The sequence below is a fragment of the Bombyx mori genome, chromosome 24 (assembly GCF_030269925.1).
Source record: "Bombyx mori chromosome 24, ASM3026992v2".
Lineage (NCBI taxonomy): Eukaryota > Metazoa > Arthropoda > Insecta > Lepidoptera > Bombycidae > Bombyx > Bombyx mori.
Window position 1 is genome coordinate 9,993,802 of NC_085130.1, and position 18,699 is coordinate 10,012,500.

At 45.2% G+C, this 18,699-nt stretch overlaps 1 protein-coding gene across 1 annotated transcript in view; it reads left to right on the forward strand.

The window, feature by feature from the left end:
* The window catches only part of LOC105841651 (uncharacterized), a 69,839-nt gene that overhangs the window by 16,281 nt on the left and 34,859 nt on the right, over positions 1–18,699 (forward strand). Inside the window, exons 13-28 of the mRNA XM_062675759.1 lie at positions 793–906; positions 2,015–2,105; positions 2,531–2,640; positions 3,083–3,170; positions 3,537–3,673; positions 3,814–3,952; positions 4,448–5,001; positions 5,852–6,445; positions 7,018–7,208; positions 8,288–8,433; positions 9,338–9,494; positions 9,936–10,098; positions 11,059–11,222; positions 11,734–11,884; positions 12,790–12,942; positions 13,934–14,164. Coding sequence (XP_062531743.1) covers positions 793–906; positions 2,015–2,105; positions 2,531–2,640; positions 3,083–3,170; positions 3,537–3,673; positions 3,814–3,952; positions 4,448–5,001; positions 5,852–6,445; positions 7,018–7,208; positions 8,288–8,433; positions 9,338–9,494; positions 9,936–10,098; positions 11,059–11,222; positions 11,734–11,884; positions 12,790–12,942; positions 13,934–14,164 — 3,183 coding nt within the window. The remainder of the gene's footprint in view (positions 1–792; positions 907–2,014; positions 2,106–2,530; positions 2,641–3,082; positions 3,171–3,536; positions 3,674–3,813; positions 3,953–4,447; positions 5,002–5,851; positions 6,446–7,017; positions 7,209–8,287; positions 8,434–9,337; positions 9,495–9,935; positions 10,099–11,058; positions 11,223–11,733; positions 11,885–12,789; positions 12,943–13,933; positions 14,165–18,699) is intronic.

Genomic DNA, 18,699 nt, shown 5'->3' on the forward strand with positions numbered 1-18,699 from the left:
CCATCTGCCGTCAAAGAGCAGAAACGAATACCAAAGCAACTAGTACTATCGGGAACGTTGAAGAAGTGTAACGCCATCTGTTCTCGATAGCGTAAAAGCTAACTCAAATTTGTATGGAGTTGGAACAGCGCCCCTAGCGGCAAACGAAGGGAAGCTTTTTTTATAGCTTATATAGGTGAACGAGCTCTCGACCCACTTGATGGTAAGTGGTTACTGGAGCCTATAGACATCTCCAACGTAAATGCGCCACCCACTTTGAGACAAAGTTCTAAGGTCTCAATATACGTACAACGGCTGCCCCGCCCTTCAAACCGTAGCGCGTTACTGCTTCACGGCAGAAATCGACAGGGCGGTGGTACCTAACCGTGTGGACTCACAAGAGGGGCTTCCACCAGTAGCTGAAGTTAAAAAATTCTCACTAAGCTCATGAACACTTCTAGAGTGTTCCACATAGTATTACACTAGCGACCCGCCCTGGCTTCGCTTCGGAAACTGTAATTTATTATTGATTTTTCCACTATTTAATGGATGTTATTATACATACAAACCTTCCTCTTCAATTACTCTATCTATTAAAAAAACCGCATCAAAATCCGTTGCGTAGTTTTAAAGGTTTAAGCATACATAGGGACAGACAGATATAAGGACAGAGAAAGCGACTTTGTTTGTACTATGTAGTGATTTTTTTATATCGGTTTCTGCTGTTCGACAACAGATGGCGTTGCTCGTACCGACTTAACGCTACAATCGAAGCCTGTGCGTCCCCTCGTGAAGCTTATAATACATTTTCAGATCATCTTCTCGAGATCCGACGTGGAAGTGGATAGTTACTTGACCGCTTTGAAGAAATGTCAGCATCTGTTGATGAAAGACATTGATCTTTTGAACAGCAAAGAAACTTCGAAGGTAAGTGTGTTAGCGTGGTAAAATTACTCGGTGCTAAGTATTCAATATTGTGTCTTATCTCTAACGGCTTAAAGTCGAAATTCACGTAACTGCACCAACGGTTACGCACCATTGAACTGTTATTACCAAGATAACTTCGCTTCATTTCGCTTTCCATTCAACAAACGATTTATAAATTAACGAAAATCTATTTAAACTGGCAACATTCGCATCGCAAGGCATGGGTTGCCACACTATAAAAAAATAGAAATATTTACCTAACATGTTGGAGTGAGGACAGTATAAAATCCGCCGTCTCGCTTGCGGCCACTGGTTGTGGACTCGATGGATAAGTCCAGGCGGGATAGTGACGTCATGGATGCTAGAGTCCACTGCATTTACTGGGAGGCTACGTTCGACTCAACAGTAGGCTCAATCCAACGGTCGCGCGGGGAGGCATCCCAGGGAAAAAGCTCTCATAAAAAAAACTTGACAAGGACCGCGTAACAACATGTGGCAGAACAATAAATAATACTCTAGAAAAACTAACAAAATACGCTTTTATAGAAAAACCAACTAAAAAATGGAACAACAAAGGATATTATCAAAATAACCCTTCTACTCATATCTGTTCATAAAATATTTATAACTACTGAAACCAAGCACCCCAAGATTAAAAAAAAAAAATCATTTTTACTTAATTATTTTTAATTCAAATTTATCAAAATTTATTTTCTATTTTTTAGTTGGATTTTCTATAAAAGCGTATATTGTTAGTTTTTTTTAACTATTATTTATTTCTCAATTTTTAGTTGAATTTCATTTTTTTTTTAATATTGAATTGTCATCGGTCCTTAATAAATATACCAAATTTCGAGTTAATCCGACGTTTTGAAGCGGCTCAAAATCATGTTCAAAGATTCCCTTACATACAAACATACATACGTCTGAAGCTAATAAAAGCGTATTAATAAAACAACCGAACTTATTATCCGAGCTTGAATTAAAATTACACTGAAAATTTAAAAAATCTACATTTTCTAAACTAAACGTCAGATGTCGCTTTACCCTCCAGACCCCTCCTTCTTTTCTCGTGACCCAGATGTGACGTATGTATCTTTGGATCCAGGTAATAGCGGGCATCGAGGACCTATACAACCGCAAAGACTTGACCGGGAAAGAAGCCAGGAACCTTAAGCGGGAGATATTCTTCTTTCTAGGTAAATACACGTAGGGCTTGTAGAGTATGGGGCTATTACAGCCACGCTCTGATGGGAGGTGAGCTCACGGGCTCAACCTGAGAGAGTTTGCCAACACTAGCCCTAGCAAGAGCAGTGCTTCGCTGAATCTACCACAGGATCGAAATCGCGACCCACTGAGAAGATCCGGCGAGAAACTCAGTGGGCTGTGTCTGGGGGTTAGTTCGCTCGCTGCCAAATTCGACGAGGATGATGACCGGTGCTTGAAGAACCTAAAACACCGGAGGGGATTCGGAGGATCCGTCAAGACATCCCAGTGGTCCGGATCAGATATGAGGACACGTCCAAGCCTTGATCAAAGACCATAGAAAAGTACATTTACAGATTTTGTCGGTAATCATATTTTCATCATTAATATACTTTAAAGTTCTAATTGCCTTTTTCAGGTAAATTCGGTAATGTGTCTGAATCGAGCGCGTCTGAGGCCAGTTCTGTCCTCTTGAAGGACAACCTCACGCTCGACCTCAAGTATTTGGACGAAGGTGTCACGTATAAGGTAAAGTTGTTCCTTCGAGCCCAACTTTACGTACATTAATAATGATACGTAAGATGACGCGTTTCGGTTTGAAGGGCGGGGCAGCCGTTGTGACTATACTGAGACCTTAGAACTTATATCTCAAGGTGGGTGGCGCATTTACATTGTAGATGTCTATGGGCTCCAGTAACCACTATAACAATAGGTGGGCTGTGAGCTCGTCCACCCATCTAAGCAATAATACATACCATACCACATGTAAATTATTAGTGCTCTCTCCTTCTTCAAACCGAACGCGTTACTGCTTCTCGACAAACTTCTCCAACCACCAGCAGCTCTACAAACTGTTTAGCTGATTGATTTAGTAGTGCATCTGCATATCTTCTATCTCGGAAGGCGCTGATGCTCCAACTCAATTCTCCCGCTGCCCACTAGATGGCGCTTCAGTTAGATTCTATTTCAGATCAAGCTGGACGAGATGTTGGAGCACGCGATCAGAAGCGGCGATCCGGATATACTGCGAACGCTACTTACCGTCATCTGCGCCGGTAGTGAGTATTTAATTGTCACGTCCGTCACCGTTTACATTAAGACGTAAACGTTTTTTTTTTATTGCTTAGATTAGTGGACGAGCTCACAGCCCACCTGGTGTTAAGTGGTTACTGGAGCCCATAGACATTCACAACTTAAATGCGCCACCCACCTTGAGATACAAGTTCTAATGTCTCAAGTATAGTTACAACGGCTGCCCCACCCTTCAAACCGAAACGCTTTACTGCTTCATGACAGAAATAGGCAGGGTGGCGGTACCCACCCGCGCGGACTCACAAGAGGTCCTACCACCAGTAGAACGTCTATACCCCATCGGGGGGGGGTCAGGTGTCCGCGAGCTCAACCGCGCGTGTGGCACGTTGCAGACCCGGTGCGGCAGGCGGAGCGCGCGTGTCGCGTGTGCGCGGCGTGGTGTCACGCCAGTGTTGCCAGCGCCGCCGCGGACGCGCTGCCAGTGTTGCAAGCTCTGAAACTGTCCAACGTTACCGTTGAGCTGCTGCCCGTAAGTTATATCCGCGTTTTTTTTAACAAGTACTTTCTAATAATAAAGCGTCACACTTCTTCTTCTAGGACTAGTATTTCACACTAGGACCCTGAAAACCTCCCTCTTCTACGAGTGTCTTACATGATGGTGTTTCGCAGTACATCGCCTGCGAGAGGTCTCCGGGGGTCAGAGGTCTGCTGTCTGACGTCCTGGAGAGACTCTTGTCGGACCCTCGCCACCAGCAGGCCGTGGAGCCCGTAGCCGCTCAGGCCTTACTGATGCTGCGGGATAAGAACGGTAAGCTATTTCATAGCGCGTGGGGGGGGGGGGGGGGGGATAAATAAATTGAATAAAAATTTTAAAGTCGTCGCGGCCTAAAGGATAAGACGTCCGGTGCATTCGTATATAGCAATGCACCGGTGCTCCAATCCCGCAGGCGGGTACCAATTTTTCTAATGAAACACGTACTTAACAAATGTTCACGATTGACTTCCACGATGAAGGAATAACATCGTGTAATAAAAATCAAACCCGCAAAATTATAATTTGCGTAATTACTGGTTGTAGGACTTCTTGATACAACCGCCCCGCCTATTTCTGCCGTGGAGCAGTAATGCGTTTCCGTTTCAAGGGCGGAGCAGCCGTTGTACTGAGACCTTGTATTTCAAAGGTGGGTGGCGCATTTACTTTGTAGATGTCTATGGGTCTCCAGTGACCACTTAACACCAGGTGGGCTGTAAGCTCGTCCACCTATCTAAGCAATAAAAAAGAGTACCTACAATTTGTTTTCAGCGCTGACGCGACAGGCCGGGCTGGACGTCTCGCTAGCGGTGTTGCGGGCCGCGGACCCCACGCATGCCCCATTGCGGGCCGCGCTACCCGCCCTGCTGCCGGGCATGTGCGGGGCTGTGGGGGGAGGCCCAGCGCTGCTAGCGGCCACGCACGCTTTTGTACGGGCGGCGGCTATGTACGATCCCGCCACTACCGTTGGCATGATCCAGGAGATGATGCGCCACCTCACCCACCCCAAGTCTGACGTAGACTTCGCGCGCCACGAGACAACTGTCAGGACAGCGGTCGACTTCATCAAAGTCGTTGCCAGTGAAAAAAAATTAGACTCCGCCATTTTTCTTGGGATCGATGCGGCCAGTGTTGCCAGGAAGATGGTGTTGCTGTGCGAATTGAAATCGGCTTTTCGTTTTGAGTCCGATTTCGATTTGAGGCTGCTGGAGGGGAACGGTCTACTGGATCTGGAGGTGGAGGATTTGGAGGACCCGTTCTCAGTCGCGGCCACCCTCCGTGTCCTGACGGACTTCGCTGGAACCTACATGGAGATCAGGAGGGAGGTAAGGGAAATGGAATGCCTTATTACCACGTTTATTCTTTTATGTATAGTTGGTATATGATGGTGCTAAAAGCCAGTCGGCTAGATCCGACGAAGTCAGGAGCATGTAAGCTCTGATGCAATTAGCAATCCCTTAACAATACCTATGACACTACTGCCCCAGAACAGTCCATTCGTTTTTTTTATGCTATTTTATTGATTGATAAGGCTGTAGGGGGATGACACCCTGCCCCGCTTAGCTTACTTACTAGACAGTTTTAGTAAAAAGTGGGGCAGGGTATCATTCGCCTACAAGGGATTATTGATTAAGATTTTTTTTTATTGCTTAGTTGGGTGGACGAGCTCATAGCCCACCTGGTGTTAAGTGGTTACAGTAGCCCAAAAACAACTACAAGGTAAATGCGCCACCAACCTTGAGATATAAAAGTTTAAGGTCTCAAGTATAGTTACAACGGCTGCCCCACCCTTCAAACAAGATAAAACGTAATGACTGTCCACCTGTTGTCAAGTGGCTTAGGGAAACCGCCACCTTGAGACCTCAGTTCTAAGTCCCAGTTCTACAATACAACGACTGTCCCACCTTGAAAACCGAAACGCATACTGCTTCACGGCAGAGATAGGCAGGGCGACGGTACCTACTCGCGCGGACTCACAAGAAGTCCTACCACCAGTAATTATGCAAATTATAATGCGTAACGAGAGGTCCAGCGCCCGCATTGTCATTGTTAATATCTCAGTAAAATAAACTAATATAATATAACATACAGTCCTTCACCTTTTATTACTGTCCATCGAAGCAGTGAACAAACAAACAACTAATATATACCCATAATATATCTCTACACTTTCAGAAATCGGTAGAACTATTGGCCGGATTGGTGGAGAAATTAAAACCGAACCTTATAATAACGGTCAATAGGTCGATAGTGAATTGCCTGCAGACTTACAAAGACCTATTAGGGGAATTACCGCCGTTATTGACAAACGCCTTCGACGTTTGGTTCTCAGTGTTGCCAATAAATGAGATAACTACCAGTTTAGAAGAAAATAAACTGCTGGACGAACATAAGGCCGTGATAAAATCACTAAATATAATGTTGATGGTTTTCGAATTGAGGAGTGATTTAATAAAAACATGGCCAGATTCGATTATGAAGGTGACGCCAAAGAAATCCGATTTGGAATACATTAGCAGCGCTCTGTCTGCGTCTCTTAAAGCTTCAAGTCGTGATGATATAAAGAGATTGATATCGGGAGGTGATGGGAGGGACCTCTGTAGGAGACATGTTAAGGTATTTTTCGGATTCCTGGTGAAGTCGCCGTCTGTGTTATTAGACGGTGACGTCACAAGTGCGTATTCCCTGTTGGATGACGTAGTGGATTGTTACGTCAGGATGAGATGTCCTGAGAGATGGCGTGGGGACGTGCTAAATCTGGTCGATGGGGTGAGTGAGAAAGCAGACATTTTCCGTCTCAGCTAGGAGCTTCTGTGTTGTTGTAATAGATAGGCGATAGCTTGTGACCTTTTGATGCTAAGTGCTCATCATGATGCCTGAGGTCGAAGTCTCAATCATACTGTTCAAGAGCTTGAGGTCGCTTCTCGGGCTCTTCCGAATATTTCCACCGTAACCTCGGTAAATTCCCACCAGTTTATTTGGAAATTATTTCAATTCGTACGGTTTTTGTTTCGTTTGGATTATGGTTTAATTTACATATAGACATAGGTTGGTTTTTTTTTGCTTTAATGGGTGCACGAGTTCACAGCCCACCTGTTGTTAAGTGGTTACTCGAGCCTATAGACATCTACAATGTAAATGCGACACCCACCTTGAAATATGAGTTCTAAGGTCTCAGTATTGTTTCAACGGCTGCCCCACCCTTCAAACTGCTTCTGCATTATTTGCACATTACTGCTTCACAGCAGGAATAGGCAGGGCGGTGGTACCTACCCGCGCGAACTCACAAGAGGTCCTACCACCAGTATAGTACACCAGTAAGTTTTGTTTTTGTTTGTCAGCTGTGGCCTGTATACGAACAGCAGACTGAGTTTAGCAAGAAGCAAGCGCTGCTTGTCAGTCTGTCTCGCTTCCCCGTCCCCCCGCCTCCCACCTCGCCCCCCGTCGCGTGGGGAGTCAAAACCCTGATGGAGGGGGAGATCACTCAGAGGATATGTCTCGTCGGAGCCTTGCCCGCCGGCGAGGAATATAGGTGAGGGTTTTTTTTAGGTTGTCCATTTCCATTCTTTACTGTTAGTGGACGGTTAGCGTGGTATGGACATGTGACGCGTAGAAAGGAGACGCATGTGACTAGGAGATGTATGGAGACGGTAGTGCAAGGTAGAGGGGGAAGAGGTCGACCGAAGAAGACATGGATGGAGTGTGTGAGTGACGAAATGAAAGAGAGAGGAGTGAGTGTTGAGATGACGGCTGATAGAGGAGAATGGAAGAGAAAAATTAGCTCTGCCGACCCCACCTAGTGGGATAAGGTGAAGAAAAAGAAGATGTTTCTAAAGAGGCTAGCCACTGTGCTTATCTAAACTAATATTATAAAGCTGAAGAGTTTGTTTGTTTGAACGCGGCAATCGCAGGAACTACAGGGCCGATTTGAAAAAATGTTTCAATGTTAGATAGCCCATTTATCGAGGAAGGCTATAGGCTATATAACATTACGCTAAGACCAATACAAACGGAGCACCAATATAGAATGTTGCAAAATGGGGTTATTTTCTTTCTTGAGAGCTTCCGCTGCGTGCGCTGCGGAAACGGTTAAAGTTTCGCTAAAATAATTTATGACAGATAAAAGTCTAAAAAAAGTCCGCGACAGCATATGTCTATAATATGTTAAGGTTGGCTCACTATAACGTTTTTTATGCTGACCAAATTTGTTCTAAAATAAAGCATTATTTGTGAATTATATCCACGCGGACGAAATCGCGGGCAAAAGCTAGTTTCTAATATTGAACGCTTGTTCACACTTGAAGGTCGCTCACGACTCATCCATTTCTCAATGTGCCTCATTACAATTTGTGTTTTTTAATTTTTTTATTTCTTGTATGGGTGGACGAGCTCACAGCCCACCTGGTGTTAAGTGGTTACTGGAGCCCATAGACATCTACAACGTAAATGCGCCACCCACCTTGAGACATAAGTTTAAGGTCTCAGTATAGTTAGAACGGCTGCCCCACCCTCCAAACCGAAACGCATTACTGCTTAAATAAGCAGTGGTACCTACCCGTGCGGACTCACAAGAGGTCCTACCACCAGTAAATGTGCGATATGTGTGCGCAGCGCCGCCTATAGCAGTTTCTCTGGCGTGGTGGGTCCCCGGCTGCGGGAGGCGGCGCGGGGGCGGGGGCCGGCGCTGCGGGCGCTGCTGGGGGCGGCGCACTGCGGCGACCCCACCCTGCTGCGGACCGTCGCCGCTCTAGCTGCCGGTACACGTGCCTGTCACTCCACGAACCCGGCCCGAGATAATAATAATATTAAACATTTATTCCAAACATAAATTTACAACAAATATTAAAAGAAAAATAACAAGGCTTGAAAACGGTTACCGGCTTAGCAATGCCTAACAGTACCGAGACAATCGGTACTGCGGCGCTGATCTTCCGCCGGCATCTGCGGAGGGACGTGCTCACCAGCATCAGACCGACCAAGCACTGTCAGAGCTTAAATTAATAACTACAATAACAACAATAAAAACAATGAAATACATAATTATATATTGAATTATAAAAAATTACAATTGCAATGCACAATTACAATACGCAATAATTAAAATTGATATTTTCGAATTTAATTTGCATATTCTATCTATATAATCTATCTTAAGAAGGAGGAGGGGAGCCTGGAGATCAGTAATACAGGTCTTTGAACCTAGTACAGACTTCAGCTCTTTCAAAAGCTAATTTCAAACAAAATAACTTAACAAAATAAATTATAAGGTTGATTTCCATTTGTATTTGTACTATACCTTTTTTTTTTAATCACGCCACGTTAACTGGTCCCGTGGTAAGTTCGAAAAGAACTTGTGTTACAGGTACCAGATAACGGAAATAAATGTAAGATTTTTATTATACACATACGTATATTTAATATACATCCATAACCCTGGAAAAGGCATTATTATATTTATCATACAAATATCTTTCCTTGGCGGGATTCGAACCCGCGACCCTCTTGTGTAGTGACCATGTCACTTACCACTACACCAGACGGCCGTTTAAGAGAGAAATAAATAAATTATTATTATTATTATTATATTCAAAAGATATACTTTTAAATTTGATGGGGGCCGCAGTCATCAGAACTGACTCACGACATTCGGTTTCGCGACAGGCGACGACACTAAGGGCTGGTGGGACGAGGCCATCGACTCGTGCATGGCGGCCGTCGCCAAGCACCGTGACGTCACTGTGCACGAAACAATATACGCGTGGACGTGGACGGGGCTGTCGACGGGCGTCTGCGAGAGGATGCTCGTGCCTCTGCTGCGGTGGGTACAGCTACCGGCGTCTTTGAAATAAGAACTGCCTATTTGAGTTTGATTGTGCGTATTTGAGCGATAATTTGACTTTTTATAGCATTGAAGTAGATTATGACCGCCGCGTCACATTATGCCTCTTGTCTGCTCGTATGCCCCTCGTCTTTCTCCATGTCTCCCTCTCTCTCTCTCCCGCCCTCTGCCTCTTTCTCCCTGTCACCCTCCCTCCTTCTGTCCCTCCCTCTCTTTTTCCCTGTCTCTCTCCCTCCCTCTCTTCCACCCTCTCCCTCTTTCTCCCTGTCTCCGTTCCTCCCTCTCTCTAACATATAACCTGCTCCTAATCGACAGCGATAAGTAGCGCTTAGACCCTGGCAGATGATATCCACTCACCATCAGAGAGGCCATGATGTGCTCACACCGATGTAATCGATCGATCGGTTGTTTTGTTAACAGACACACTCCCGCCAAACGTCTGGAAGAATTCCTGTCGAACAAAGTTAACATGTTAATTGACATGTTAATGACCGGTCGGGCGGCGAGCAACGCATTAGCGTACGAACAGGGCGTCGTCAACTACACGAGAGCTTTGAGCGTGCTGGCGGTGGCTTTTGAGAAGGTGAGCTTCGGTGGACGGTGGGGACGGTTGGGGGGGAGGGGGGTTGGTGTCGCGAGATACTTGTCTATTTGAGATGGAATATCGACATTTTTATTTCATAGACAGATGAACTCGCAGCCCGGTCGCTGTGGCCCATGGACATCGCAACGCTAATGTTACTTTGAGACTACAGGTCTCAGTCTTAAATTCTATAACAAATTCCCCACCCTTCAAAACAGAACGCATTACTGCTTTGCGGTAGAAATAAGTAGGGTGGTAGTACCTACCAGTGTAGGCTCACAACGTGTGCTATCCCCAGTAACTACGGAAATCTATATATTAATACGTGAAGCAAAAACTGTGTAGCCCTTTTTACGAAAATTGCGCGGACGGAGGTGTATGAAATTTCCCACTCTGAAAATAGATTAAGATTGTTTGTATTTAATATTATTTATTTATGTGAATTGAAGTGTAGGTATTCTTGGTGAAATCTGTGATTATAGAAGTATAATAGTCTTCGACAATAGAACCATATTAATGTTCAAACTTATAGTTTCAATTAATTATAGTTGAATTTCGACTATTGCGGGACCACTACAATATAAAAACATGTCTTCTTATCACTACATAGTATAAAACAAAGTCGCTTTCTCTGTCCCTACGTATGCTTAAATCTTTAAAACTACGCAACGGATTTTGATGCGGTTTTTTTTAATAGATAGAGTAATTGAAGAGGAAGGTTTATATGTATAATAACATCCATTAAACAGTGGAGAAATCAATAGTAAATAAAAGTGTTCTTCTAAAACAATCCAACACATAACATCCCTTCGACTAATAAAACAATCCTCCTAAGAATAGAGCCTGTTTTTTTTTTAAAGTGACAAAAAATATGTAATAACACACGACCACATTGGAAAGAACACGTCGTACCCAACAGGCCCGGACGACCCAACTTCTGATCACTCGTACCGTTTCCAGCTACCCCGGCAGTCACTGGAGGCGTCCAGCTCGGTACTCCACAGCCGCATGGCAAGCCCAGAGTCCTGGATGCTGGTGCGACGTGCGTGCAAGCTGTGTGTCACGCTCAGGGACGCCGTGACGTGTCCCGAGGGGGCCGGGGGCGGGCTGAGAGGGGCGTGCAGGTGGGGGACCGGGGGGCGCACCAATTCAATATCACCTCACTCATTCGTTTTTTTTTTGTCATTGCTTAGTTGGGTAGACGAGCTCATAGCCCACCTGGTGTTAAGTGGTTACTGGAGCCCATAGACATCTACAACGTAAACGCGCCACTCACTTTGAGATATAAGTTCTAAGTTCTCAGTATGGTTATAACGGCTGCCCCACCCTTCAAACCGAAACGCATTACTGCTTCACGGCAGAAATAGGCAGGGTGGTGGTACGTACCCGTGTGGACTCACAAGAGGTCCTACCACCAGTAATTACGCAAATGATGATTTTGCGGGTTTCATTTTTATTACACGATGTTATTCCTTCACCGTGGAAGTCAATCGTGAGCATTTGTTGAGTACGTATTTCATTAGAAAAACTGCTACCCGCTTGTGGGATTCGAACATCGGTGCATCGCTACACACGAATGCACCGGACGACTTATCCTTCAGGCCACGACGACTTCACGAAGCTATTTATTTCCAGAGCGTTCTACGTGGCCGCCTACAAGTGCTTGACGGCGGCCTTGTGCCGCTGGAAGCAGCCCAAAGCTTACGTGACGCTTTTCGACGAGAAAGCTCTGTCGAATCTGATGGACCCCGAAAAAAGATACGAACTTCCGATAAAACCGAAATGGGTGAGTGTCTGTCCGCTATTTGCAGGGTCGATGTCTTCTTCCAACGCAGAAGTGGTTCGCGGTGGTAACGGACTGGTGTGTGGTACTCACTCGTGGGGGTCTACTGGTTGCCCCACGCGAGCTGGTCACGATACCATCACCGAATGAGCAATTTCAGAAATCGATTTTACTATTATTAAAATTCCTCGTTTTTCTTACTTGTGGTAGGACGTCTTGTGAGTCAGCGCGGGTAGGTACCACCACCGCCCTGCCTATTTCTGCCGTTTGAAGGGTAAAGCAGCCGTTGTAACTATACTGAGACCTTAGAGCTTATATTTCAAGGCGGGTGGCACATTAACGTTGTGGATGTCTATGGGTATCTAGTAACCACTTAACACCAGGTGGGCTGTGAGCTCGCCCAAACATTTAAACAATGGTCAAAAAAAAATTGTTTTAAATAATCACAAACAATAGCATCTAATTGTCATCTGACCTTCCTCGGTCCCCCAGCCCCAGTCCGTTTAATAAGAGCCGTCTAGGAAGCTGGTAACAACGTGGTAGTGGACGGTGACGTCATAATTCTTGTGTAACTCATCAGACCACTTCCCAAGTAAACAATAGGTGTGATGTCGCTGTCAGAGCACTCGTCCACTCGGAGCCACGCGGTCTATCCCATCAAATATACCTTTTGTTATTGCTCATTTGGGTGGACGAGCTCACAGCCCGCCTGGTGTTAAGCGGTTACTGGAGCCCATAGACATCTCCAACGTAAATGCACCACCCACCTTGAGATATAAGTTCTAAGGTCTCAGTATAGTTACAACGGCTGCCCCACCCTTCTGCTTTACGGTAAAAATAGGCGGGATGATGGTACCTACCCGCGCGGACTCACAAGAGGTCTTACCACCAGTGATGTTCTCACGCAGAGCCGGCGGTGCGTGCGCCGCCAGGTCCCCGCGGACACGGGGGCCGCCCCCGCCGCCGCGTCCTCCGGGGGATCCGTCCGCACCCGGCCTCTCCTGCGGACCCTCTCCGACAACCCGCTGCATTTCGACCTGCTCGAACCCCATGAGTGCGAGGTGAAATTGACATTTACTTATTTACCGATATCCGTGTCCGCCCAACGATTGAATTTCGACCTTAATGACTTAAGCTTAAATTCGCTTTTCTATTACGTCTTTTATATAGTTAAGAATATAATTCAATTCAGTCTTTTGAAGGCATTATTATGTATTAATAGCTAACCCGGCAGACTTCGTAGTGAACCAATCGATAAATAAAAGACCTAAGCTTTTGTATAAAATAAACTTAAAACAAACAAAAGGAATCCGTCCGACGGGGGACACATCAAAGGAAAAACTTATCTAATTCCGAGCATTTTCATATTTATCCACCTTTTAAACCTTCTCTGGACTTCCACAAATAATTCAAGACCAAAATTAGCCAAATCGGTCCAACCGTTCTCGAGTTTTAACGAGACTAACGAACAGCAATTCATTTTATATATATAGATAATATAATCTGGTGATATAAAATTGGCGCTAAAAAGCAGAAACTGAAGCCCACGTCCGAGGAAAGTGCTAAACAAGAGCAACTACGGACCCCTGCCCGCCCCTTCCCCCAACACCCCGCAGTCCACTTCAAACCGAACGCCGGGGCCGTGGCCTCACGCTAGCGTAGTTCTCTGAATCTAGATCTTAAGGTATCAGTCGTTAAGGTCGAATTTCGTTTGTCAAATACGAATTGTGAATTGTCAAGAGAAATTTGCATTTGCTGCGAGAACCGTTACCTTCACGTCGTGGGACCGCCCCGCCTCGAGTTTTTTTTTTATTGCTTAGATGGGTGGACGAGCTCACAGCCCACCAGGTGTTAAGTGGTTACCATCTACAACGTAAATGCCGCTACCCACCTTGAGGCATGAGTTGTAAGATCGCACTTTTAATAGTACAACGGCTGCTCCGCTCTTCAAACCGAAACGCATTACTGCTTCACGGCAGAAATAGGCAGGGTGGTGGTACCTACCCGCGCGGACTCACAAGAGGTCCTACCACCAGCAAAACCCGGGTGCAGGAGGCGCGTCAGATACAAGCCCTCGATGTGCAGGAGGTCACGACGGAGGAGTGGCGCGTGGACCACACCGAGCTGAACGGACTCGAGGCGTGTCTGTCTGTGTCGCGCGCGCTGGCCCTCGCTGCGCCGTGTGCCGCCGCGCTTCGCCGCGCTGCCGCCGCGTTGTGCGATACCGCCGCGTTATGCGGTGCCGCCGCCGCGCAGAGCCACGTCGCCGCGCTGCTGGCACAGGTCCGAGAGACGCTACGAACTCTTATTTAACCCATCTTCATAGCCCGTTCGTCTCTATGCGTATGTGGAACGGGCCTCACAAAGTGAGGTTCTTCTGTAACGGTAACCGTTACACCAACCGGTAGCCGCAGTGGAGAGTTTCTCAAAAAATTCTCAGGGCGCCATAAAAATAAAAATGAAGTGCAGTCATACCAACATAATAATATATTAAACTAAAGCACACACATCAACGAATAACTACACTATTGAAGGTAAAAGTATGATGGTTGTAGTGAAATATTACAATTAAATGGTGATACGTATCTTTAAAACTAAGGTTCATCTCTGCACTCCCTTAAGGTAGACTGTTAGAGAATGCCTATGGCATTAAGTCTGCCTTTTATATTTTCCAGTATATGAAGTTATAAAAAAATAAATAAATAAAACAGCGGTCGGGGAACCGGGGTAAATTACCCCAAATTGGGTAAAATGAAATTTTGAGGGGTAAAAATGAAACTTTTGTGAGTTTATAGTATATTATGTGTTCCGTTTGACGTCCGAAGTCCATTATGAGAGTACATCGTATGATTTCCACTGCAGGTCGCTAAATTTGACTACTTCCGTTTCCTAAGTCCCGCCTACAGCGCCCTCTATAACGTCTGGAACCGAACCAACAAGCAAAGACAAGCCGCCATATTTGTCATTGTTGCGTCGTTTTTTCCCACGTGCAGTCGTTAATATTTTAAGAATAAGCAACTTTCGAGATTTGAAGTAGAAAGTTTGTTTCAAACAAGTGTTATGATTATCTTCCGTTTCGTGAAACTTCCAAGGCTCTACAATGAGTGACGAGGTTATCGCGCCTTTTCAAAGTAAAATTTAAGTGAGGATAGTTCTTCGATTTCTTCGGATATTTCTTCGGGTTCGTCGGAAAATATAACGAGGGACCAGCAAGAAAACTTCGAAAGCGTGACAGGTTGCGAGATCTGAATAAAAGGTTTGACTTACTATCGCAATAATGGGTGAGTCATGTGAATAATATTTTAACTTCGAATCATGCTATTGCTGGCCGTGCACCAGTGGTCCCGCCTTTACACTTACAAATACCAACATCTTATAATAATAATGTCTGATCTGGTTTCAACTTCTAATCGAAATTAGACAACGACGATTTACGTCCACCACCAGACTGTCCGTTACCAGAAGCGGGTAGGTTTTGAAATTTGAGCGTTTCTATAAAATAACCAGATATGCAAAGATTTGACTAGCCGACTTGGAACGCGGTGCGCTATTCAGAGGTTAAAAAAAAAAAAAAAAAAAATGCAATGTTGTTTTGCTGCGTTATCTAATGCTATCTTGGCACAGAACGAATGCGTTATACTGCCATACAAACCTTGCCGACTGGTCAAATTCAGCGGATGTTCAGCTTAATACTTCCGCCATTTACGAAAAGTTGAAACCGCTATTTGGTAACTATTTCGGTTATAAAAGTTTCTAACGATATTCTTCAAATAATTTACGGTAAGCGAGCCGAGGTTATACGATGTCGTACCTCTTAATGAAATTAAAGGATAGATATATCAGGAACGTTTAGAGAAAATATCTTGTGATTATATGTTTAACCCCAACTTATTATTGGCATATATACAGAAGATTGGTGGTATTGATAAATTACAAAACGGCACCATCTGCTACTCGCATCCGGCCCACATCGCCGGAACCCTCGGCTTGTACTGCCAATGCAAAGCCATGTCGAGCTAGGCCACATTCCAATATATCTAAAGAGGCCGAAAACAGATATTCTGAGCGATGCTATCCAAATAATTCCTAAGCAAGAAAAACGGGGGGAGGGGGGAACAAGTACAAAGAGGAACGAAAATCGGGAAATAAAAATAAATTACCAACAGCATTTTCAGGCGGATGTCTAGGACTATATCGAAGCACCTGGACTCGATCCACCAAACGTAATATTGAAATTAATAACAGGTTTTCAAATACCTTTAAACAAAATTTAATTCAATAGAGTTTTAGAACCCGCACCCCCGACACCGTCTTTCATATTTCCTCTTTTCATACTTCCCAAGACTAATGAAAGAATCGAACAATTTTCAACCTCAAGGCATTGAACAAGTACATGAAAGTCATTTTCACCTTTTCCATCATCGAGTCCCTAAGTTTTACAACAGATTGAGAAGGTTTCTCGGGATCAGTTATCAGGGTCGTCTACTTCAAATGACATGTCTGCCATTCGGCTTAGCTGCACCACCGCGGATGGATTTTTGCTTCAGTGACAAACTGAATAGCCGAAATACTTCGCCAGAAGGGTCTGCGATTAGTGGTTATCTGCTTGTACACCAGGGCAGAACGCCTTCCGCCATCGGAGCAGAGTTCATCCATATTATCTGGAACCGCTGCGTTCATTGACAGTGCGTTTCCAGAGGTATTTTTTGCCACGCACCATCTGGCTATGGAATGAGCTCTCTCCACGGTGTTTTCCGACCGCTATGATCTGTCCTTCTTTAAACGAGGCTTGTGGAGAGAATTAAGCAATAGGCAGTGGCTTGGCTCTGCCCCTGGCGTTGCTGAAGTCCATGGGCGACGGTAACTTCTCACTTTCAGGTCGGCCGTACGCTCGTCTGCCTACAAGAGCAAAAGACGTGTTGGAATCTCAAGTAACTATCTCAAGGTGGGTGGCATCATTTACGCTGTAGATGTCTATGGGCTCCAGTAACTACTTAACACCAGGTGGGCTGTGAACTCCTCCACCCATATAAACGACCGGTTATGACACCGACGAGCTTGATAGACTTTCTGGGAATCTTATGGGACACCAAATCCAACACAAAGTTCCTGCCCAAGAATTTGCTCGTGCGATTTGCTGCTGGCAGTTGGAACCTAAAGCAGGCGCAAAGCCTCTTAGGATATCTCAACTTTGCGACTTTCATCACCCAACGGGGAAAGTTGCTATGCCGAGTCCTTGCAGTATCACAGCAACAAACTCAGGAGGTATCCTCATTTACCAAAGCAGTATTCGGACGAGGTACGTACAGAGCTGGATTGGTGGTTAGAGAAAGTCAGTCAGAGGATACCGATTCATCCACAGAGAATGGCCACGAACCACGTCATCACCGACGCGTCGGACATTCAGTGGGGAGCCCTTGTAACAGTATTTTCCTACATAAAGAACGAGGGAGGAGCCCGGTCACGATAATTGCTAGATCTGACTGGAAAATTGCTAACTTTAATAGACCACCTCAAAGTTGTACTTATCCCTCACCACTTACCGCCGGGACTGTACAACACCGAAGCCGGCCACCTCTTACGCAATCGCGGCGGCTCGGAGTGTTATCTCATAGAAAAAGCAACCACTAGGCTATTCAACCTGTGGGAAACACCAGACATAGACTTGTTCGCGTCTCGGACCGCTCATGGATAACAAACTATGTTACTCAAGACTTATTGAAACTCGCGGTAGGACCTCTCGTGAGTCCGCGCGAGTAGGTATTTTGCCGTGAAGCAGTGGTGCATTTCGGTTTGAAGAGTGGGGCAGCCGTTGTAACTATACCTGAGACCTTAGATGTTATATCTCAAGCTGGTTGGCGCATTTACGTTCTAGACTTCTATGGGCTCTAGTGACCACTTAATACCAGGTGGGCTGTGAGCTCGTCCACCCATCAAAGCAAAACTCGAACGCCTGCCTCTACAACGCGTTCAGCAGATCTTGGCATTACTGACTAGCATGGCCGTATCCGCCGCTCAGTCTGATATCCAGAGTGCTGGACCACCTCAACTCAACCTCAAGTCGGTACATACTAGTGGTACCCAAGTGCAAGAAGCCCTTTTGGAGGCCAGACCTGAAATCACCTGCCCTCAAACTACTCGTGAAGCTCAGAGAACTGAGCATCAGTCTGGTGGACACTGATAATGCTACCGCCAGGCCAAGTCAGCAATCTACACCTGAAAGCTTGGCTCATTTTTAGAATAAGGAGTAAGGTTTTGTCAAGAAAATAGTATTAATTCTCGTGTACCCGAATTAGCAAATGTAGCTAGATTTCTCGATTATCTGTATTTATCTCATGGTCTCTCCTACCGGACCATTCTAGTTCATAAGTCTGTTATAGCGTCCGTTTGTGAAACTATATCGGATATAAAAATAGCTTCGAGTCCGATAGTGAAACACATACTGAAATCCATTTCCTTGGCAAAGCCTGCACCTTTTTTAAATTACCCATATTTGGGTCGAAAACTAATTCATCTTCACACCAACAGTCTAGTTGGACATTCGTGGCTGCTCCTGACTAATACATCGATACAGTATTCTGGCTACGCAATCTAGTGAATATGACACAGCAAACCAGAGGAAATTTTAGTAATCTATTCTTAGCAACTAAAGGCTCCACTAAGCCAGCTACTACAGCGATGACTAGTAGTTGGGTAAAAAGTTTTTTAGGAGACTCAGGTATTCAGGCCTCAGTTTGAAGTTGTAGAGCGGTGGTGAAAACTTTAAACTGGGTAGGAAATTACCAAATTAATGATATTTTAGCTAAAGCTAACTGATA